The 24313-nt window shown below is 41.7% G+C and overlaps 1 protein-coding gene across 1 annotated transcript in view; it reads right to left on the bottom strand.

The window, feature by feature from the left end:
- Positions 1 to 7784: 7784 nt before the first annotated feature.
- LOC126248088 (uncharacterized) overlaps positions 7785 to 24313 on the bottom strand; it is a 237304-nt gene continuing 220775 nt past the window's right edge. The window contains exons 9-10 of the mRNA XM_049948752.1: positions 11894 to 12120; positions 7785 to 11812 (exon numbers count right to left, since the gene is read on the bottom strand). Of these exons, the coding sequence (XP_049804709.1) occupies positions 10566 to 11812; positions 11894 to 12120 (1474 nt within the window). The 3' untranslated portion in view covers positions 7785 to 10565. The remainder of the gene's footprint in view (positions 11813 to 11893; positions 12121 to 24313) is intronic.

Genomic DNA, 24313 nt, shown 5'->3' with positions numbered 1-24313 from the left:
TCTGCCGAACACCCCAATGCCTTTGAGATAGGACGCAAAAAATTTAAAAAAACTGACTTTTCAAAAAATGTTCATCATTTTGTAGAGCACATCTTTCTTAACAGTCTGACACATAAAGCAAAAATGTTCGAGAAAATGTAAGACATGTTATTTGCTCTTAAGTGTGCCAAAGTGCAGTGCCACGTCTCTTCACACAGCATTCCTCTATCGCATGTATTTCGCTATTGGAATTAAAATGTGTATATTTTGTAATGGATGCCATGAAATTATATTCATGACAGTGGAAATGGACAAAGAGTTTGGGCAGAGATCTTTGTCTTTAAATATGTCTGCTTGTGTCTGTATATGTGTGGATGGATATGTGTGTGTGTGCGCGAGTGTATACCCGTCCTTTTTTCCCCCTAAGGTAAGTCTTTCCGCTCCCGGGATTGGAATGACTCCTTACCCTCTCCCTTACAACCCACATCCTTTCGTCTTACCCTCTCCTTCCCTCTTTCCTGATGAGGCAACAGTTTGTTGCGAAAGCTTGAATTTTGTGTGTATGTGTGTCTATCGACGTGCCAGCACTTTCATTTGGTAAGTCACATCATCTTTGTTTTTAGATATATTTTTCCTACGTGGAATGTTTCCCTATATTATAACCATATATATATATATATATATATATATATATATATATATATATATATACAAAGATGATTGACTTACCAAATGAAAGTGCTGTTATTTTAAGGGAGAGGGTAAGCAGTCATTCCAGTCCCGGGAGCGGAAAGACTTACCTTAGGGGGAAAAAAGGACGGGTATACACTCGCGCACACACACACACACACATATCCATCCACACATATACAGACACAATCAGACATATTTAAAGACAAAGAGTTTGGGCAGAGATGTCAGTCGAGGCAGAAGTGCAGAGGCAAAGATGTTGTTGAATGACAGGTGAGGTATGAGTGGCGGCAACTTGAAATTAGCGGAGGGATAACGGGAAGAGAGGATATATTGAAGAGCAAGTTCCCATCTCCGGAGTTCGGATAGGTTGGTGTTAGTGGGAAGTTTCCAGATAACCCGGACGGTGTAACACTGTGCCCAGATGTGCTGGCCGTGCACCAAGGCATGTTTAGCCACGGGGTGATCCTCATTACCAACAAACACTGTCTGCCTGTGTCCATTCATGCGAATGGACAGTTTGTTGCTGGTCGTTCCCACATAGAATGCGTCACAGTGTAGGCAGGTCAGTTGGTAGATCACATGGGTGCTTTCACACGTGGCTTTGCCTTTGATCGTGTACACCTTCCGGGTTACAGGACTGGAGTAGGTGGTGGTGGGAGGGTGCATGGGACAGGTTTTACACCGTGGGGCGGTTACAAGGGTAGGAGCCAGAGGGTAGGGAAGGTGGCTTGGGGATTTCATAGGGATGAACTAAGAGGTTACGAAGGTTAGGTGGACGGCGGAAAGACACTCTTGGTGGAGTGGGGAGGGTTTCATGAAGGATGGATCTCATTTCAGGGCAGGATTTGAGGAAGTCGTATCCCTGCTGGAGAGCCACATTCAGAATCTGATCCAGTCCCGGAAAGTATCCTGTCACAAGTGGGGCACTTTTGTGGTTCTTCTGTGGGAGGTTCTGGGTTTGAGAGGATGAGGAAGTGGCTCTGGTTATTTGCTTCTGTACCAGGTCGGGAGGGTAGTTGCGGGATGCGAAAGCTGTTGTCAGGTTGTTGGTGTAATGCTTCAGGGATTCCGGACTGGAGCAGATTCGTTTGCCACGAAGACCTAGGCTGTAGGGAAGGGACCGTTTGATGTGGAATGGGTGGCAGCTGTCGTAATGGAGGTACTGTTGCTTGTTGGTGGGTTTGATGTGGACGGACGTGTGAAGCTGGCCATTGGACAGGTGGAGGTCAACATCAAGGAAAGTGGCATGGGATTTGGAGTAGGACCAGGTGAATCTGATGGAACCAAAGGAGTTGAGGTTGGAGAGGAAATTCTGGAGTTCTTCTTTACTGAGAGTCCAGATCATGAAGATGTCATCAATAAATCTGTACCAAACTTTGGGTTGGCAGGCCTGGGTAACCAAGAAGGCTTCCTCTAAGCGACTCATGAATAGGTTGGCGTACGAAGGGGCCATCCTGGTACCCATGGCTGTTCCCTTTAATTGTTGGTATGTCTGGTCTTCAAAAGTGAAGAAGTTGTGGGTCAGGATGAAGCTGGCTAAGGTAATGAGGAAAGAGGTTTTGGGTAGGGTGGCAGGTGATCGGCGTGAAAGGAAGTGCTCCATCACAGCGAGGCCCTGGACGTGCGGGATATTTGTGTATAAGGAAGTGGCATCAATGGTTACAAGGATGGTTTCTGGGGGTAACGGATTGGGTAAGGATTCCAGGCGTTCGAGAAAGTGGTTGGTGTCTTTGATGAAGGATGGGAGACTGCATGTAATGGGTTGAAGGTGATGATCTACGTAGGCAGGGATACGTTCTGTGGGGGCTTGGTAACCAGCTACAATGGGGCGGCCGGGATGATTGGAGTTGTGAATTTTAGGAAGAAGGTAGAAGGTAGGGGTGCGGGATGTCAGTTGGGTCAGGAGGTTGATGGAGTCAGGTGAAAGGTTTTGTAGGGGGCCTAAGGTTCTGAGGATTCCTTGAAGCTCCGCCTGGACATCAGGAATGGGATTACCTTGGCAAACTTTGTATGTGGTGTTGTCTGAAAGCTGACGCAGTCCCTCAGCCACATACTCCCGACGATCAAGTACCACGGTTGTGGAACCCTTGTCCGCCGGAAGAATGACGATGGACCGGTCAGCCTTCAGATCACGGATAGCCTGGGCTTCAGCAGTGGTGATGTTGGGAGTAGGATTAAGGTTTTTTAAGGATTGAGAGGCAAGGCTGGAAGTCAGAAATTCCTGGAAGGTTTGTAGAGGGTGATTTTGAGGAAGAGGAGGTGGGTCCCGCTGTGACGGATGACGGAACTGTTCCAGGCAGGGTTCAATTTGGATAGTGTCTTGGGGAGTTGGATCATTAGGGGTAGGATTAGGATCATTTTTCTTCGTGGCAAAGTGATACTTCCAGCAGAGAGTACGAGTGTAGAACAGTAAATCTTTGACGAGGGCTGTTTGGTTGAATCTGGGAGTGGGGCTGAAGGTGAGGCCTTTGGATAGGACAGAGGTTTCGGAAGGGGAGAGAGGTTTGGAGGAAAGGTTAACTACTGAATTAGCATGTTGTGGTACCAAATTGTGTTGATAGGAATTTTGAGGTTTTGGAGGGAGTGGAGCTGGAAGTGGGAGATCTTCCTCATCCTCTCAAACCCAGAACCTCCCACAGCAGAACCACAAAAGTGCCCCACTTGTGACAGGATACTTTCCGGGACTGGATCAGATTCTGAATGTGGCTCTCCAGCAGGGATACGACTTCCTCAAATCCTGCCCTGAAATGAGATCCATCCTTCATGAAACCCTGCCCACTCCACCAAGAGTGTCTTTCCGCCGTCCACCTAACCTTCGTAACCTCTTAGTTCATCCCTATAAAATCCCCAAACCACCTTCCCTACCCTCTGGCTCCTACCCTTGTAACCGCCCCCGGTGTAAAACCTGTCCCGTGCACCCTCCCACCACCACCTACTCCAGTCCTGTAACCCGGAAGGTGTACACAATCAAAGGCAGAGCCACGTGTGAAAGCACCCATATGATCTACCAACTGACCTGCCTACACTGTGACGCATTCTATGTGGGAATGACCAGCAACAAACTGTCCATTCGCATGAATGGACACAGGCAGACAGTGTTTGTTGGTAATGAGGATCACCCTGTGGCTAAACATGCCTTGGTGCACGGCCAGCACATCTTGGCACAGTGTTACACCGTCCGGGTTATCTGGATACTTCCCACTAACACCAACCTATCCGAACTCCGGAGATGGGAACTTGCTCTTCAATATATCCTCTCTTCCCGTTATCCACCAGGCCTCAATCTCCACTAATTTCAAGTTGCCGCCACTCATACCTCACCTGTCATTCAACAACATCTTTGCCTCTGCACTTCTGCCTCGACTGACATCTCTGCCCAAACTCTTTGTCTTTAAATATGTCTGCTTGTGTCTGTATATGTGTGGATGGATATTTGTGTGTGTGCGAGTGTATACCCGTCCTTTTTTCCCCCTAAGGTAAGTCTTTCCGCTCCCGGGATTGGAATGACTCCTTACCCTCTCCCTTAAAACCCACATCCTTTCGTCTTTCCCTCTCCTTCCCTCTTTCCTGATGAGGCAACAGTTTGTTGCGAAAGCTTGAATTTTGTGTGTATGTTTGTGTGTCTGTCGACCTGCCAGCACTTTCATTTGGTAAGTCACATCATCTTTGTTTTTAGATATTTTTTCCTACGTAGAATGTTTCCCTCTCTCTCTCTCTCTCTCTCTCTCTCTCTCTCTCTCTCTCTCTATATATATATATATATATATATATATATATTTGTTTGTGTTAGTTTGTTTGTCTATCGACCTGCCAGCGCTTCGTTTGGTAAGTCACATCATCTTTGTCGCTTCGTTTGGTAAGTCACATCATCTTATATATATATATATATATATATATATATATATATATATATATATATATATATAAATAAAAAACAAAGATGATGTGACTTACCAAACGAAGCGCTGGCAGGTCGACAGACACACAAACTAACACAAACAAACACACAAAATTCAAGCTTTCGCAACAAACTGTTGCCGCATCAGGAAAGAGGGAAGGAGAGGGAAAGACTAAAGGATGTGGGTTTTAAGGGAGAGGGTAAGGAGTCATTCCCGGGAGCGGAAAGACTTACCTTGGGGAAAAAAGGACAGGTATACACTCGCACATACACACATATTTGGGATATGTGTGTGTGTGTGTGTGTGTGTGTGTGTGTGTGTGTGTGTGTGTGTGTGTGTGTGTGTGCACGCGCGCGCGCACGCGCGCGCGAGAGTGTATACCTGTCCTTTTTTCCCCCCAAGGTAAGTCTTTCCGCTCCTGGGATTGGAATGACTCCTTACCCTCTCCCTTAAAACCCACATCCTTTCGTCTTTCCCGATGAAGCAACAGTTTGTTGCGATAGCTTCAATTTCGTGTGTGTGTTTGTGTGTCTGTCGACCTACCAGCACTTTCGTTCAGTAAGTCACATGTCACTTGCCGATTCGCTAATAGCTTGCTGTTTCGTGTGACATAAAATTAAATATGGGATACATAAAGACAAGAGACAAGCAAGAAAGTACACATTTCTTCAATCCTTAGGCCCTAGCATTTTTCTCTCTAATCTTGTTACAGCTTTACATGGCATGCTCTCGTTTCTGCTAAAGAATCTATTACCTCACCAAAGTTCGTCAAACGTTTTGCTACATGAAGATCGAAATGTCACTGTCTAATATCGAAAAGGCTGTTAATACAAATAGTACCCAAGACTGGTGTGATTTCTCGATCTGATTACGTCTGTTTTGTCACTGTCTGCTACATGAAACGAAACAGGCCTCTCTAATATTGCAGCAATTGTAACACACACCAAATAAAGAAGACCGTTTTGCCACAAATGGTCATTTTTATAGCACGACAGAATATAATTCACGAAGTACCAATATCAAATGCCTATTAGGCCTGCTAAAGGCAAAAAACTTGGGAAATAGTTTCACATTTCGTTCATACGCTCTAGCTTCTCAAGCACGAGATCGAAAAGTAGTAGTACAAAATTTTTGTATAAATTTGGAATCGTCAAATTCTTCCATAATTTGTTTGATGTCCCCATTTCTTCTCCTTCCTCCTCCTAACAAAAATTCTTGTCATTACTATTTCTGTAACTATTCCTGCCACTGTCAAGACTCATTCTCTGGTTAACTTCACCAACCCTGCCACAATTACTGGTTTAGTTCCCCTGCTTTTATTCTCCTGTTAGGCATTATTACGTGTTCGTACAACGTGTTTTCCGCACTGCTCCCAGAATCGTACTTAAGCGGCTGCTAGCCAGGGACTGTACAATTGGCCCTTACTAGTGTAGCGATCTGGCCAAATTTTTCTGTTAAAATTTCATTTTCTTGGAGACACTGAGAAGATAATATGTGATCTTTCTTATCTGTTATTCCTGTTTGTCATTTATTTCTACTCTGGTAGTCCGAATCTATGTATTTTGCTAGTAATTATAACAAGGTGATCATTCGCAAACCCAGTCAGCCACATAACAAACAGCGATTGGCATTCACCCATTCGGCTTCACTCCATTTAGTTGTACAGCCCCGTCCCCTCGTCTGCTCGAAAGTTTCTTTCTATATGCGACCGTGATTCCTCTGGCAGAAGCATCATGTACAGTATGCACCTATTCAAAAAATCAACTCTGATTTATTCAGAAATCAACAAGGAATGTGTTCAAAAATGTTAAAAAATCAACATGGATGCATTTCAAAATCATATGAATAATCGCTAGACCAACGTGCGCTGGATGCTAGGCGCTTTGTGAAACAAGGTTTTTTTCCTCAAGAATACGAATCTGGCACCTCTCATGAAAAAGCCACCTGGGGCAGACACCCCCAGTTCCCCCCGCCCCCCCATCCACGGCCCACAGATTTGCGACTGCTGGGCATGAGTGAATCTGGCAGCTTGGGTGCGCCAGTAAAATTTTCTATGTAGCATCTGGCTGCTTTCTGCTACTGCTTATACAGCTAACAGCCACACATCTGTAGCCAGAAGCGGGAGAAGGTACTACTCATACATGATTCAATTGCGCATGCGCATGAGCTCGCTCGCAACTGCTTGAACGAATTTAATGTAAATAGTTATGACATCATGCTCATTGGTGGCAGTTTGTTGTTATGAAGCATTGCATAGTCTTCCAAAAGCCTTCGACACATTTTGCTGTTTGCAGACACTTGTATGAGCACTGTGTTTTGTTGTTTGTGGCGCATTTTGTTTGCAACTGAAGTTTTATTTTAGTTTTTTCCCCTCGTTCATGTTTTATTGCTGCAGTATTATTCTGCTGTAGCAGGATACAGTAATATCCTTTGTTAGAATATCGGTTCTGACCAGCCAAAATTACAAAAATTTAACTGGAAACTAAAACAATGAAAAATTTCTGGAATTCTAAAAAATTCCCGGGTTTTTCCCAAACGAAAAATTCCCGGGTTTTTCTTGGATCTCCCACTTGTCTCGGGTCGTACACACCCTGCTTATGTAGCACTCCATCTGCATGTCGATCTAAGTGGGACTTTTTCGCTTGAAACCCAACACAAGAAAGAAACAAGATGCTACACAAATGCATATAACAAATACTTTGTATTGTTACAGGATACTTTTATTTAAAAAAAGTACAATAAAGTTTAGCAATTGGTTTTCCAACCATCCTGTCACTGACAGATTTTTGTTTACAACTCAAATCTTGCAGGATTTTATGAGCTACAGATTTTCAAATACCACCTTCCATCTTCCAACCTCCAATTCTTGTAAGCAACTGTAATCCTTTGAAAACAAAAAATTTCACTTTAAAGGAAATTGGTAAATTTTAGGATTTTAAAGATAATAGGCATTAACATAAAAATAGGTTGTCATAGGTGTTGTAAAATTAACAATTTCAAGTTTAATTAGGTATGAAATGTGGAAGTAGAAGTTTATTTGCAACTAGGAATTCAGGAGAAGAATAGATTTTAATCTGTAGGTCCTTCACCTAGTTATAACACTGTTCCCCTGAAATCTTGACAGAACTGAGGCAGAGAAAGATACTTCGAATTTCTTCTTAATAAAATAATTTTATTGAAAATAGAATTTAACACAAGAATATACAAAACTGTAATTTCAGTTCGTGTAAAATACTGTCATAAAATCACAACAATATATTCATATTCAATGTCATCACATTCAAACTGCTCAACATTGATTTTTGAGATATAACACTATGGAATATAATTAAAAGGAACCATATGATTATTTACAATAATGTATAAAATTATAAAAGATTATGTTAAAAACTCTTATAAATAAATACAACAGCAGAAATATAAAAATCACACACTTTGATGTCCAAACTCATAAACATATACAAAATGAAATAATACAAGCACAACACACACTTTTACAGTGCTGAAGAGATAAAGCAGAAGGGATACTCATGAGGGGAACAGATGAAGTACCACTGCACTCTGTGCATGCAAAACACATATGTGTAAATTGCCAAATAATGTCTTATGTAGATCTCACTCTACGGCTTAGTTGTAATTTTGTTGCTACAGTACTAGGAGTAATGAATAAGAATATAAATAAACAATACTGCAAATGCAGAAAATCAGCTGTCAGGCTCCTTGTGTAAATGACAGTTGAAAGCAAAAACTGCTACGAAACTGTAATGGGGTAGAACAAAAATAAGTGGTAGTGGAGTGATGGAAGGGGACAAGATGATTGTGGCAAAAGAATGTGAGTGGAAAGGGAGAACCATGACCTGGTTTTTAGACTTCCATAGTAAATGCATTCTTTTTTTCCCTGTAGGTTAGAGATAAATCAATGTCAGTAAATTAAAATTTGCCGCATGTTTTATCTTCCTCTGCAGCTTATCCCCATTATCTCTAAGCAAACTTTTATTGATCATTTAATGTGCAAATTCCATGTTAGACAAAGGACAAATTGTGTTTGCTTCGACCTAGTAACTCACTTCAAGCACAGCTGCTGACACCATGTTTTTTGCTTGCACGTCTCATCACTATCTCACTTCTACAACAACAACGGAATCTCCTGATCAATATAAGACCTTCATTCTTAAAATTCTTTTACTTGTGCCAAAGTTCCACCACAGTAGTTGTGTCACATACTACTAGATTACAGAACAACATCCCTCAGTGAGGTCATTACAATGATTTTAAAGAAAGTTATCAAATCCTCGATTCTACTGATAGTCCATAAAAGGTATTTAACAGATTCAAATGCATGCAACAATGGTCAGAACCATTGATTAGCCTTTGCTTTTTATGATATAATGAAAATATAGAGGTTACATAAATAGAAATGATTCCATGATGTAAACAAACAAGGTAAGTATATGACAACCCTGAAACAGTATACATTCTGTAGATTACAAAGTATCTGCATACAACCAGCTTCATATGTTAGCACAGCTGCCTCTGAATTTGAGAGTGATGGCATCACCTCAAATTTTCTTACCACTATGAAACAAAGCTTAAAAACATCTCCCATTATTTCCTTGTTCCTCCTGAGTGTGTCAATTTCAGTGTTTTCCTGTCTAATCAAGACACTATCATTTAACTGGCCTCTACTTGCTCGGGATTGACAGTTTACCACTGAATCATTTTTACTCAGTATCGGTTTTAGACTGCAAATTGTAAAGTGTTCAGAATATTAAAAATTGCTTCACATGAGTAGAGAACACACCAAAAGATAGAATGAATGTTACATAAATTATTCAGCATAATATGCGGAGTACTGTTTTGAGGTGTCTTCAACTCTTAAGAAGCGTTTGTTGTGATAACTAGCTGGCTATTTTTGCACACCATGGAGCCTGTTTTTATCAGTCTATGCTCTCTGTAACAGTTTGATTGGGGGGGGGGGGGGGGGGGAGACGCACATACACAGGACATAAAATACAATATAAGCATATTTTTTCCTTAAATATACACTGTACAATTTTTTCTTTGGCAAGACACCTTCACATGTTGTGCTACATTTGAAAAATATATACCAGAGGATCCCCAGTTAACTCTGCTAAATCATTCTTAAAATGACAATTTAAATTTCAGAATGAACCATTTTCAAATAAGCATTAAATTATGGAATATTATATACAAAATCATACTATATGATTTCTATAGACTTTTGCTCAGTATCTTTTAACTTTCAACTTAGTAATAAGGGATATACATATATATGAATTGGTAACAGTGAGGTCACTCATTAAAAGCTTTACAGGATGTTTATTTAAAAGAGACACGAAGTTTTTTTTCTTTTTATTTGAGAAACTGAGAGACCCCTGCCGATTTACAATATTTTTATACATTTTCAGAAAAACATATTAATGTGTTTAGCTCTTTCAGCTAAGCTCACACACACACACACACACACACACACACACACACACACACACACACAAACACACACACACACACACACACACACACACACACACACACAGATAGAGAGAGAGAGAGACACAATCACACAGCACATAATTTAACATTCTTTGCTGTATATGTAGAGAGAGAATTCACAGAAGAATGTTAAATTTTTTTTGCTTAAATGGGTTGTGTAAACAGCTGCTACTGACAGTATACAATATTTTTACAGTCGACTCGGGTCCATTTCAGCCCGTATAGGTTGCACTGGTTCCACATTGGAAACATACTAGGTAAGTAACACACTGGTTTATTCAGTAACACTCTCATCCAATAACATTATGTTATTCCAGGTTTACAGCACATAACCTTTAGGGGGACACAGATAATAAAGTAATAGGATTCTGAACAGCAACATGTGATGAAAACTTCACACACAATTGGCACAAATTGTCTGAAATTATTCACCTATCAGATACTAAAAATGTAGTTTTTTAAGAAGACAATTTGTCCTCTCTAATGTGGCAAAGGTTCCTGCGGTCTTTGTTGATCCTGAGCGACTGGTATTTCCAGCTGGGGTGGAATTGCAGCTAACCACTGGGCAACAAAGTCATCAGCTGCCAGTGGAGGATGGTTGACTAGAGGAACTTCCAGCTGAGCTGCAGGCTGACCTTCTGCAGGTGGTGGCACCTGCCGCTGAACTCTTGCTAACAACAGGTGTGCCACGGGACTGCCTCTCTGAGCCTCCACTGCTCGCCTAACCAGACGGTGCGGCACCACAGGTCGGGCCTGCTGTCCCTGTGCTGCCGCCGGCATTGCCTGCTGCTCCTGTGTTGCTGTTGGCATTGCCTGTTGCCCCTGTGCTGCTGCTGGCATTGCCTGTTGCCCCTGTGCTGCTGCTGGCATTGCCTGTTGCCCCTGTGCTGCTGCTGCTGGCATTGCCTGCTGTCCCTGTGCTGCTGCTGCTGGCATTGCCTGCTGTCCCTGTGCTGCTGCCAACCTCACCTGCTGTCCCTGAGCACCTCGCCTGGCCTGCAGATCTTGAGCCCCTCCTGCTGATGCCACCAGCCTAACCTGATGACGCTGTGTCGCTCCTATGGGTCGCTGATCGTGCGCCGCTTCTGCCGCCCTGGCACGCTGACCGTGCGCTGCTTCTGCCACCCTGGCACGCTGACAGTGCGCCGCTTCTGCCGCCCTGGCACGCTGACCGTGCGCCGCTTCTGCCGCCCTGGCACGCTGACCGTGCGCTGCTTCTGCCGCCCTGGCATGCTGACGGTGCGCCGCTTCTGCCATCCTGGCACGCCTACCGCGCGCCGCTTCTGCCACCCTGGCACGCCTACCGTGCGCCACTTCTGCCGCCATGGCGTGCTGCTCGTGGAATATTGCTGCCACTACCGCCTGCGCCACTGACACGACCTGCTGACCCTGTCCCACTGCCGGTCTGGCCAGCTGAACCCGTTCCACAGGCCTGTCCCGTTGTCCTTGTGCTTCTGGCCCGTTGTCGAATCTGGGGGGAACTATTAGCCTCACAGCAGGCCTGTCCTGTTGTCCTTGCGCTTCTGGCCCATTGTCGATTCCAGGGGGAACTATTAGCCTGGCACCGTGCCTGGGTCCTTCCACCACAATATGAGGCCCCTGGGCTACCATGAAACGTTGCTGACCTACAGCAATTACTGGATTCAGCCAATTCGGCTCTGCTGCACCACCTGGCGGAGGGTGTACATTGTGGTGACGGCGGGCTGGCAAAATTTCCGCTGCACCTGCTGCATAGTTAGGCAATTGAGCAATGTGGTCTGGATTTTCATTGTAAAAAGGATTAATATTTACTTGCAAATGAAGCAAACCTGGCAAGTGTAAATTCACATGAACTGGATATCTTCCATTATACGGCACAAAATGAACATTATGTCGATCAGGAACATCTGGCTGAGTCCGTTCTGGAAGTATGTGTGTTGGATCATGTTTCAATTGTATATTGGGATTCTTAGCTAGAGCCTCATTTCTAGCCTTTGCTGCTTCTTCTTCCACAGCCTTGACATGTAGGTCATCATTTTTACTGAACAGTGGACACCTTAAGGGAGAAAAATGAAGAAAGTAAATTAACTGGAAACATCAGAGCATTTTTGGTGACAACAAACTGTAACACACAGCAGATAATACTCCAAGGACTGACACTTTTTAAAGATTATTCCAATTACAAACACCGAATTGAAATAAAATTGCTGTAGCACTTTTTTCTCTTGATATTTTAAAATTTCCTCTCATGTACAGTTCAGGTTTCTATTGTATACTGTTTCTAAGAAGCAATAATAGCCCTACAAGTAGAGTGTGTTACAAAAATAATAAAATAATTTGGCAAATATGCACTGCATTATCCCTGATTTATCACAACAATAAACTGCACAAGTTTCTGCAATACTAAACTCTGAGTCAATCATGGACCATCAATTGGGGTCCTTTTCTTCCAATTTTTCACATTGTAATGCAATATAAGAGAAAAGATGGTCATGGGAAAAATGTAATAAGTAAGTTCTTTGCACTTCCTTAAAAGATTACAAACACCATTTCTGCTACTTCACACAATATACATTGCAGTGGATGCACTATTTGATAGGATTAAGTTTATAGCAGGGACCATACTACCCAGCATTCACTTATGTGTTTCCTGTATGAAAATGCCACATATCTGCCAGGAGAGATGTGATTTTCATCACAGTTTATTTCTATTTTTGTTTACAAAGTAAGATGACCAAATTTCTTTGTGATCTTTAAGACAATGACAGAAAGTCACAATTTTATTAGCATTGCAGCTTGATACAGCAAAGGCATGTGGTAGTATTTGATTAGGAACTATACAGAGAATATATGCAGAAGTCTGGGCAATGGAAACCTGTGGTCAGAAGTTTTATTCCATTGTACTGTATAGGAAATTTATGACCATGGTGAATATCATACAAGCCAAAAGGTAGCAAATGTTTTACACGACAAAACTGTTTTCGCAGGGGGTTGCCATTTGAGTGAAAGAATTCTAGTCTTTGGATTTCAGTTACAGAAAATGGAACAATGGAAAACACAGACTGATGGAAAGACCTAATGCTGTAACAGTTAGGGCAACTTTTCTGAGAAAAATGCAAAATATCGGAAAGGAAAATCATTGGTGTCCTGGCTGAATAAAAATCACTCCAGAAAGCACATCTGGCACTATTCGAAGGGCAGTGGGCATTTGAAAGTATGGCAACGTTAGCAGACTTACTTTCTGTCAAAAAAGATCTGAGCATCGCTTTATCAAAATTGCAAAGCCAATATATGTTGTTGTGGTCTTCAGTCCTGAGACTGGTTTGATGGCCAATATACATCCTGCAAATCCAGTGACCGTCATGAAGAGATGAAGAGTGATGTATTTAAACATTGGTTTTAGATTTATTACATAGTTCAGAAGAGCTTTTGTTTCTGTTATGGATAATGCCACTGATCATTCAAGAAAAAAAAAAGGAGTAAATTCCTAATTCAAATAAAAAGAAGGAAGAAATTGCTATAAGAGAAAATTATTTCAATTTTGAGCTGCTATGAAGTTTGTTGTAAGCACTGTCATCACTTTTAATGACTCTGTTAGTCAGTCCTCAGAATAGGACAATTAAACAGCAATAAATTGCTATACCTGCTGTTCCCTCTCTCTCTAATCCCTTACATCTCCCTTCTTAATAATGTTTCAATATGAGGCAGAATAGCCAATGGGCATACAATGCCTGAGCTGGCATGTGTACCTGTGTTAATCGTGGGAAGTAGTTGACCTGTGTTTTCTGCTTCACTCCCTGATTGAAACTAATATTAAAAGCTAAGGAATGCCTAATCGTCGCTTGGAACAAAAACATCCCTGTCAATTCCTAAAGTTAATCACCCTCCAGAATTACCACCATAAATATGAACCATATGGCCCTTAAAGGCTAATTCACACTGGACATCAACACACCGTCATGTCACGTCACGGTATATTCGCACTGAACATAAAGTCTGTCAATTTGCTGAAGACCAGTGCTGAACGATAAAAGTGAGGTTATGAGATGCCATCTATGATATAAAAGGTTAGAGTATAGTATCAGAAGTGAGGCAAGAACATTAATGTAGTTTATTAGGCCATAGTGAACTTTGTGACACATGTTCTTGATCATTTTTGTGTGGCAAAGTGCTGAAAGTGAAACATCATTTCAAAACATTGACATTTACTTGCTAGCATATATATCTCAAACAATATTTACAAGGGAATACGTGGGCCTGTTTACCTCATCCGTTACTTTTTTTCCTTCCTTCACAGCAAATTACGTCATTAACAATTTATTTTTCCTCCCTCATTATAGCTAATTTTTTCACTTTAAAATGTTATTTAATGGAAACTGCTTCATCAAATTATTTTCTCCTTTATACAGAGCATAGGCATCAGCACTGTTCAATTATTGCAAACCTACATCATTTTTTGTATTCAGATACCTGACCTCACTTATGGAAGAACACTCAGTGGGAATGTATCCAAGTTATCAAGGAACATTTGCAGTTTGACAACAAAGCAAAATAATAAAAAAAAAAGAGGTTAGGAAGACACAAAAGCTATAACTCCACTATTATAACATGAGTAAGTGTGGTGAAAAAGAGGTCAGCTTCCGATATTAGTAGAGGACTAGTCTGTCAAAACTTTCTACTCAAGAAATGGTGATGTGACATTACATAACATGATTAACATGATGGCCCATTGACAGCCTGTGTGAATGACGCTATTTGAACTGCATTGTGGAATATTATGACTTGGCATGACACAAACTGTGAATTGACCTTAATTCTACAAGATACTGAACTTGAAAGGCAGTGTTATGGAAATGGAAGAACAAACAGATGAAAATGTGATAGGAGATTTGATACTGTAAGAAGAATTTGATAAAGCACTGAAAGCTACAAGCTGAAACAAGACACCTGGAGTAGATATTCCTTAGTACTTCCTACAATGACAAAACTATTCCACCTGTTACGCAAGATACATGAGACAGGTGAATTGCTTGCAAACTTCAATAACAGGGTACTAATCTTAATTCCAGTTCCAAAGAAGACAGGTGTGAATATTTAAAAATCATGGTTGCAACATACACAGCTTATTTATAGAAGAATATTAAAATAGGTAGAACTGAATCTGGGGGAAGTCCAACTTGGGTTACAAAGAGATATAAGAACATACAAGGCAATATTCACCATGCAACTTATCTTAGAAGATAGGTTAAAGAAATGTGAATCTATGTTTATAGCATTTGTAGTTTTAGAAAAAGCCTTTGACAATACTGACTGGAATACATTCTTTTAAATTTTGAAGGTAGCAGGAATAAAATACAGAGCAAAAGATAAAAGATTTGTTCCAATGCAGGGTATGAAACTGCACACTTCATTATCAGCCCCGAGATGACGTGATGGCACAATGATGACAGACTGGGAGACATCAGTGCAGTACCACTCAAAGAATTATTGCCAGGTAACACAACGATGGAAGGCACAGAGTACTATCAGCATCTTGCTCTGAATTACTAGAGCAGCATGTGAATAATAGTGTTATGATTTCATTTACCCAGGAATAAGTGAGGCTGGCAACAATAAAGTTAAAGAAAAAGAAAGCACCAGGATCTGATAAAATACTGGCACAAGGTTGCATTAGATAGTGGACCAAATTTTATCATATATAATAGAGTTGTTAAACAAATGTCTTTTGCAGGTACAGGTGCCCAGAAACTGAAAATCGCGAAAATCATTATACTAAAAACACTGGGAAGAAAAAGACCCAAGGGAACCAAAATCTTACAGGCCAATCTGTTTGATAAATGCTCTTGCCAAAATACAAGAAAAGCTGTGCCACTGCCTGAGGGACCAGAGACAGGTAGAGGCACGAACCCCCTGTAGTACGGTTTCAGGAAATAAATCACACAATGGATACTGCAAACACTACAGATGGCAAATATATTATAGGCGTAATGAGTGATATAGGTGGGGTGTTTGATAATTTGTGGTAGTTACCTGCCCTTTTCTTCAAAAGACTGAAACAGATGGATTGTCCCAGGTGTCTGTACAACAGTCCATGAGGCTACTGTACAGACAGACAGACAGACAGGTGCAATTAGAATGCCCTGGAAAGAAAACTGAGAAAGGCATCACCAAGGCTGCCCACAGGGCACTGTTTGTGGTCCAGATTTCTGGGATGTTGGCACAGAGCTATTACTGAATCAGCTGCAGAGTATAACAACACTAGAGGCTGCAATATATAAAGTATATAGTCAAATGGTCTTATGCAACTATTGACTATATAGCTTATATACTGAAAATTTATTTACAGTAGCTGCTGTCAGCCATGTTTAAAACTAGAGGCTGCATCACCTATGCAAATGATGAGCTAATTATAGTAGATTTCATCCCAAGAGCTGAATTAGAGGAAAACAGTATAACAGTTCTTGAAGCACTAAGTCAATGGTTCGTAGAACACAAACTAACAATAGCAGCACACAAAACCTTTTATATGTTACTAAAATAAATGTTATCAAGAACGAGAAACCCCACATCAGAACAAATGACCAATCCATGAAAAGAAATAAAGTACATAAGTAGCTTGGAGTTAACAGCGACGAAAAGCAAAATTTTTATATGACAGGCAAGGAAATAAAATTCTCGGATTTTCCAGTTAAAAAAATATATATTTATTTTTTCCAGGGTGAAAATACACATTTTTGCGATATAGACGAATGTTTGATACTAGTCGTCGGCTACCACCAGTCACATTGGAAACACACGACAGCGTGAATATTATGGCGACTATAACATGATTTTATTGGCAATTTTTTTAGAACGGACTAAGATACAGATCAGTCCATAACCACAACCAGGTTTTTTGTAGTATTACATTCGTTGGTTTTGCCAACTCGTAACCAAATTGTTGCCTTCGAACCTAATCTATACCTCAGGCTAAGCCACAGAGCAGTGTATCACCACAACCAGTTTATTTATTTATTTTTTCAAATTTGTCATTTTCACCAACTAACAGTAAAAATGGGAATATATGCACCAAAAGGTGCTGTGATAGCAGCCATTAACTTATGTCACTGGTCAAAGGCTACGACTTGTATCGAACATTCCTCTTGACCCCTTTTCCCAGGTGAAAATACACTTTCTCCATGTTATGTGACAGTATGCTTTCACTCTGAACTGTAAAAATTGTCAATCGTTTGAATGGTACATGTGTTTTACACCACACACATAGAAATTATCGGCACCTTAGATAGTGAAAAAACATGTTTTGGAAAGATCTTTAATACGCACCAACACATACACTGCATATTTTTATATTACAAAAGTATAAATATGAATGCCACCAAACACAGTATGTTGGTTTCAAAGAACTGAAAATGAGATTATGATGCACTTTTGTCAGCCATCTGACATGTAGAAAAAGACATTAAAATCCTAAACAAAATAGCAATATCTGGCCAAAGAAGTTTTCATCTGGCATTAAGTGCAATAAGAATCTACCACATTACAATTTTACTTCACTACTGTGGACTATGGGTTCAGCATTTAGGATCATAGAGCCAGACGGGTAAGGACAGTACGGGACTAATGGTGATCACAGAAAAGTGTATTCGTGCACCAGACATGGGTATAGAGAACAAACTGACTGAGGAGCTGCTGGTGATATTAAACTTGCGACCTGTACACCTTGCTGTAATAAAGAGAGGTGCTTAATATTGGGTCAAAAAGTGTGAATACGACACAGTAAAGGAGATTTACAAGGTAAAAGAACGGACCTGTAAAATTATAGGCCAATATCCCTAACTTCTATTTGATGCAGAATCCTTGAACATAGTCTTCATTCGAATAAAATAAACTCTCTTGAGACTGAGAAACTTATGTCCACAGCATGGTTTTAGAAAGCATCCCTCGTGTGAAACTCAGCTTGTCCCCTTCTCACATGGTAAAATGAGAAAAGCAACAGGCAGTTTCCATATTCCTAGTTTTCTAGAAAGCATTTGACACGGTGCCCCATTGCAGGCTTTTAACGAAGGTACAAGTATATGGAATACGTTCACAGATATGCGAGTGGCTTGACGACTTCTTGAATAATAGAGTCCATTATGTTGTCCTAGATGACAAGTTGTCATCAGAGACAAGGGTATCATCAGGAGTGCCCCAGGGAAGTGTGATAGAAACGCTGTTTTTTTCTACACATACAAATGATATGGCGCACAGGGCGGGCAGCAATATACAGTTATTTGCTGATAATGCCATGGTGTATGGTAAGGTGTCACAACTGAGTGACTGTAGGAAGATACAAGGCAAATTAGACAGACTTTCCAGTTGGTGTGATGATTGGCATCAAGCCCTAAATGTAAGGGCATTTGCAGCCCTAAATGTAAGTTAATGCTGATGAGTAGGAAGATCAAACCTGTAACATTCAGATATAGTATTACTAGTGTCCTGTTTGACACAGCCGGGGTAACGTTGCAAAGTGATAGGAGGTGGAATGAGAATGTGAGAACTTTGGTAGGTAAGGCGAATGGTCGACTTCGATTTATTGGGAGAATTTTAGGAAAGAGTGGGTCACCTGTAAAGAAGACTGCATATAGGATGCTGGTGCAACCTATTCTTGAGTATTGCTCGAATGTTTGGGATCCGTACCAGGTCAGATTAAAGATAGACACTGAAACAATTCAGAGGTGAGCTGCTAGATTTGTTACTGGTAGGTTCAAACGACGTGTTACGGAGATGCTTCAGGAACTCTTATGGGAATCCCAGGAGGGAAGGCGACATTCTTTTCGAGAAACACTATTGAGAAAATTTAGAGAACTGGTATTTGAAGCTGATTGCCGAACGATTGTACTACCACCAACATACATTGCGCATAAGGACCATGAAGATAAGATACAACAAATTAAGGCTCATATGGAGGCATATAGACAGTCGGTTTTCCTTGCTCTATTTGTGAATGGAACAAGAAAGGAAATGACAATTGGTGGTACGGGATAGCTTCTGCCATGCACTGTATGGTGGCTTGCGGAGTATCTACGCAGATGTAGATGTGTTAAGCAAAAGAGCCACATCGAATGAATAATCAAGGCATGCATTGATAGAGAATCATAAGAAATCTGGGGCAGGGCAGAAACAGCAAAGAGAAGCTACCAGCTCCTTCCTAAAATAAAAGGAAGGATAAGAATGACACAGTTCCTTCTGACCAAGGGAGACCTACCTGTCGGGACATTGTCCATATCCCAGCTATTTACTAAAAATGCGACAATGCACCACAGACACTTATGACTGTGGAGCAAGCAGCACCCCGGATAACAACCTTCGGGAACGTGCCATTCAAAAAGATGTTACAGACCAGCATAGGAACATCTTTGGTAATACGAGGAACTGGGGCATAAACTGAACTTGTTGACAGATAAAATATCAGCTTATAAACTGCAAGCCTACATGGTTAAGAGACAACCAAGAAGAGACCATACATCATGACAACGAGACACACCTCAGTGAAACATCCACCTACAACAACCTTCTGAAAGCAGTGAGGAGATGAGCCTCAAGGAAGATACCATGAAGGATTTCCTGAGGCCCCGAACAGCCATCTCAAAATTTCTACACCTCATGCGCCACAGCCCCTATGAAGCCTGAGTTGCACCTCAGCACACATGGGGCTAACTATCCAGACAAATGAGAAATCCAGCTTGGTTCTGATGTGAAGTACAGAAGTGTAGTGATGTGCTGTAGTGTAGTGTAGTACACAATTATAAATTACACAATTTGCCATCTACAAATGCTGCATGTTGTAGCAGACCAGTAGCATGTATTTCTGGATTCTGGATGAACATACATGAGCACACCAGATGGTGATATGGTAATATGTAGATTTCATTTTTTAATTATCATTATTATTTTTCTTTTTATGTATATATTACATGTATATTTTCTTCCCTTTTACACATCACAATGCTTAGTTATACAACACATCTGAAATTACATTAAAATTTTATGTGCTATATTCATGGCAATTCATGTGCAACATTTGATCAGTTTTTTTCTAGATAGTTGATGAAAAGAAACAAATAAATAAATACAAATTTGCAATAAACAGTGAGAGATTAAGAACCACTTTGCACAGAAAACAAACACCAACTGCAGCAAAGTAGACAACAGAACACAGATGGGAGCAGATCTGTGTTAGATTTATGAAATACTATATGTGTGTCATGTCCATTCCATAAATATCAATATTACAAGGGTGGTACCAACATCAGATGCAATATTACATGTCCAACACAACAGACACCACACAAATATAGTTTATCTGTAAGCTTGACCACTGTGATATCCTCAGTGTGGATGTACAATAGGGTCTAAACATCTTGAGGGAATATAGGAAACATTGGTAGCAAATGAAGTAAATAGACAGGGATGCTACTTAATAGTGTGCAATAAGTTGAGAATTTGGGTCAGATGGAAAGCATGCTCGTACAGCCAAAGCAGTTAAGGAGACCACTCGCATAAAGTGAGAAATCCAAGCTAATTTCCCAGTCCCGCATAAATTTGTAACTTTGACCATGGCTAATGTTGGTACCACCCTCGAGATACTAAAATTTATGAAAGTATGATAGACCTCACTACACTGGAGAGTCAATGGCACTCACTACTGCATTAAGATATCTGGTAAGGAATATGCACCTACAGGGAGGGTATTCCACTTTTCCTGCATCTGGTTTTGTAGGTACAATCCACCTCGAAGTGAGCAATCTCCCAAAGGAAGTGGAAAAACTGGAGAACAGCCAGACAGTCTAATATATACCCATCATCTCAACTGGAGATAAAAACAGAACAGCTTAATGCAATGAGAAGCACCAGCATATTACATGAGGCTAGAATAATGGAAGAAGCGCTGAAGTTAGATATATTGTATCTCTGAGAATCATACAATAAGGTAGTAATGGTCCCTAATGTGCCAATAATGGCCCTGACAGCTAACGAAGGGTAATGTCTTATGGCAGCAATAATAATATTTAACAAGAGCGACTCTTGAGTGTGGTGAGGGGTTTAAAAACAACTTACCCTCCCATATAAAAGATACCAACCATTTCCTCCAACGACTTTCCACACTTCTTGTCCCTTTACCGCACAGTGCCCTGCTCGTCATTATTGATGCCACTTCCCTTTGCACTAACATTCCTAATGCCCATGGCCTTACCTCTATAGAACACTGCCTTTCTCAATTCCCCAAGGATTCCAAACCACCTTCCTAGTTGCCATGACCAACTATATCCTCACCCACAATTACTTCTCCTTCGAAGGAATTACCTACAAACAGGGGTACGGCTATGGGCACCCACATGGTGCCATCCTATGCCAACCTATTCATGGGCCATCTAGAGGAATCTTTCCTAAAAACACAGAATCCTAAACCCTTCACCTGGAAAAATTGGAAATTTGTGGTAAGGTCTTATGGGACCGAACTACTGAGGTCATCGGTCCCTAAGCTTACACACTAATCTAACGCGCGCGCACACACACACACACACACACACACACACACACACACACACACACACACACACACACGTCCGAGCGAGGACTCGAACCTCTGACAGTGGGAGCCGCGTGGATCGTGGCAAGATGCCTCAGATTGCGCGGCTACCCCACATGGCCCCCTCACCTGGTTGATTCATTGATGATATCTTTGTGATCTGGATCGAGGGTGAGGACACCCTATCCATATTCCTCCAGAACCTCAACTCAACAACTTCTCCCTCATTTGCTTCACCTGGTCCTACTCAGCCCAAGAAGCCACTTTCCTAGATGTTGACCTCCACCTTAAAGATGGCTACATCAGTACCTCCGTCCATATCAAACCTGCTTACCACCAGCAATACATCCACTTCAACAGGTGCCACCTGTTCCATATCAAGAAGTCCCTTCCGTACAGCCTAGTCACCTAGGGTCGTTGCATCTGCAGTGACTAGTGGTCAAGACGACGCCGGTAGGGTTGTGTGGTAACAGGATGCTCCAAAATCAGTTGAAATTAAATGGTTCTTCGTACACAAAAGTGTAAAAAACGTGTAGTCAAAGGAATTCGGAGCATTAAGTGCAACTTTCGGTTACACGAGAAGTGCGCAAATGTTTATAAGTGACGAAAATGCACAATTAATATCCGCACTAAGTTCTAAAGACGAAATTATTTGTGTCCTTCAAAGTGACATTGATGCTCTGAATGCAGAACTGACATTGCAAAAGCAAGAAAATGTTGCATTGAAACATGAAAAGTGTTGTATATGTGAAAAAAATTCCAGTATTAGATGGACCTACTTCGGCAAATATGCGTCTGATACAACTGACAAACCACGAAAAAATTCAGCTGCCATTATGGAAGAAAAAGAAGATGAAGATACGGAAGAACCAAACAAATATAAGTGGACCAGTGTTTAACGTACAAAAAAAGACAGGAAGAAGCATTATAATAAGACAGAAAGCGAATTCTTTATTATAGGGGACTCATTGTTGAAAAACATAGTCATTCCAAACTCTGAATTCGACATTTGATCTTGAATCAGGACGCATCAATTGTATACACACCTAAACAACGTCTTTAACTCAAGAGTGAACTCAGCAGATAAGCATAGCAGAAATCCAAAAAGGTATTTTTATCCACGTGGGAACAAATTCGCTTCGAAACAACAGCGAGGAAGGAATTATAAACCGCACATGAAACCTCGTCCGAATGGCCAGAAGACTCTATTCTAATCGCAGAATAATAATAAGTGGCATTGTGTACAGGAGATTGGTGAGTGACAGCTATGTGCAGAGAATAAATGGCAATATTTAACAGTGCAATAAACCAGAAGTCGTTTTCATCGATCCCAACAAATTTCTTAGTGCAAAGTGTCTTGCCAAAGATGGTCTATATCTGAATAGGTTGCGCTAAAAAATATTCAGTAAGACGTTCATACACTGCTAGCCATTAAAATTGCAACACCACGAAGATGACGTGCTACAGACGCGAAATTCAACCGACAGGAAGAAGATGCTGTGATATGCAAATGATTAGCTTTCCAGAGCATTCACACAAGGCTGGCACCGGTGGCGACACCTACAACGTGCTGACACGAGGAAAGTTTACAACCGATTTATCATACACAAACAGCAGTTGACCGGCATTGCCTGGTGAAACGTTGTGATGCCTCGCGTAAGGAGGAGAAATGCGTACCATCACGTTTCCGACTTTGCTAAAGGTCGGATTGTAGCCTATCGCGATTGCGGTTTATCGTATCACGACAGTGCTGCTCGCGTTGGTCTAGATCCAATGTCTGTTAGCAGAATATTAATCGGTGGGTTCAGGAGGGTAATACGGAACGCCGTGCTGGATCCCAATGGCCTCGTATCACTAGCAGTCGAGATGACAGGCATCTTATCTGCAAGGCTGTAATGGATCGTGTAGCCACATCTCGATCCCTGAATCAACAGATGGGCACGTTTGCAAGACAACAACCATCTGCACAAACAGCTCAACAACATTCGCAGCAGCATGGACTATCAGCTCGGAGGCCATGGCTGCGGTTGCCAATGGGCACCACTGTGGGGAGCCGGACTTTGGTATCACGGGGATATCAACCTCGTCCCGTCTGTCCACAGATCGGTCTGCCACTGTGGTTGCCCCGGTTGCTGCCCGCAGTGGGGCTGAGCCCTCGCCTGTGGTTGATTGGGAGGTCGTTCCAAGGCGTGGCAGGCAGCGAAAGACGTCCCCAGAGGCTGATCAGAAAGCCTTCCCGGTGCGTCTGACAAACAGGTTTCAGGCACTGTCTCTGGCTGAGCCAGATGCAGCTGCCTGCCCTGTTTCAGAGGATGATTCTCAGTCTTCAAGGTCCGGGCAATCACAGAGGGTGGGCTTATTGGTAGTTGGGAGCTCCAATGTTAGGCGTGTAATGGGGCCCCTTAGGGATATGGCGGCTAAGGAGGGGAAGAAATCCAGTGTGCACTCCGTGTGTATTCCGGGTGGAGTCATTCCTGATGTGGAAAGGGTCCTTCCGGATGCCATGAAGAGCACAGGGTGCAGCCAGCTGCAGGTGGTGGCACATGTCGGCACTAATGACGTCTGTCGCTTTGGATCTGAGGAAATTCTCTCTGGACTCCAGCGGCTATCTGATTTGGTGAGGGCTGCCGGTCTTGCTTATGAGATGAAGGCAGAGCTCACCATCTGCAGCATCATT

This window comes from Schistocerca nitens, chromosome 1, assembly GCF_023898315.1.
Source record: "Schistocerca nitens isolate TAMUIC-IGC-003100 chromosome 1, iqSchNite1.1, whole genome shotgun sequence".
NCBI lineage: Eukaryota > Metazoa > Arthropoda > Insecta > Orthoptera > Acrididae > Schistocerca > Schistocerca nitens.
Note: the sequence above shows the minus strand (reverse complement) of the source record. Positions and strands in the feature narration are given on the sequence as shown.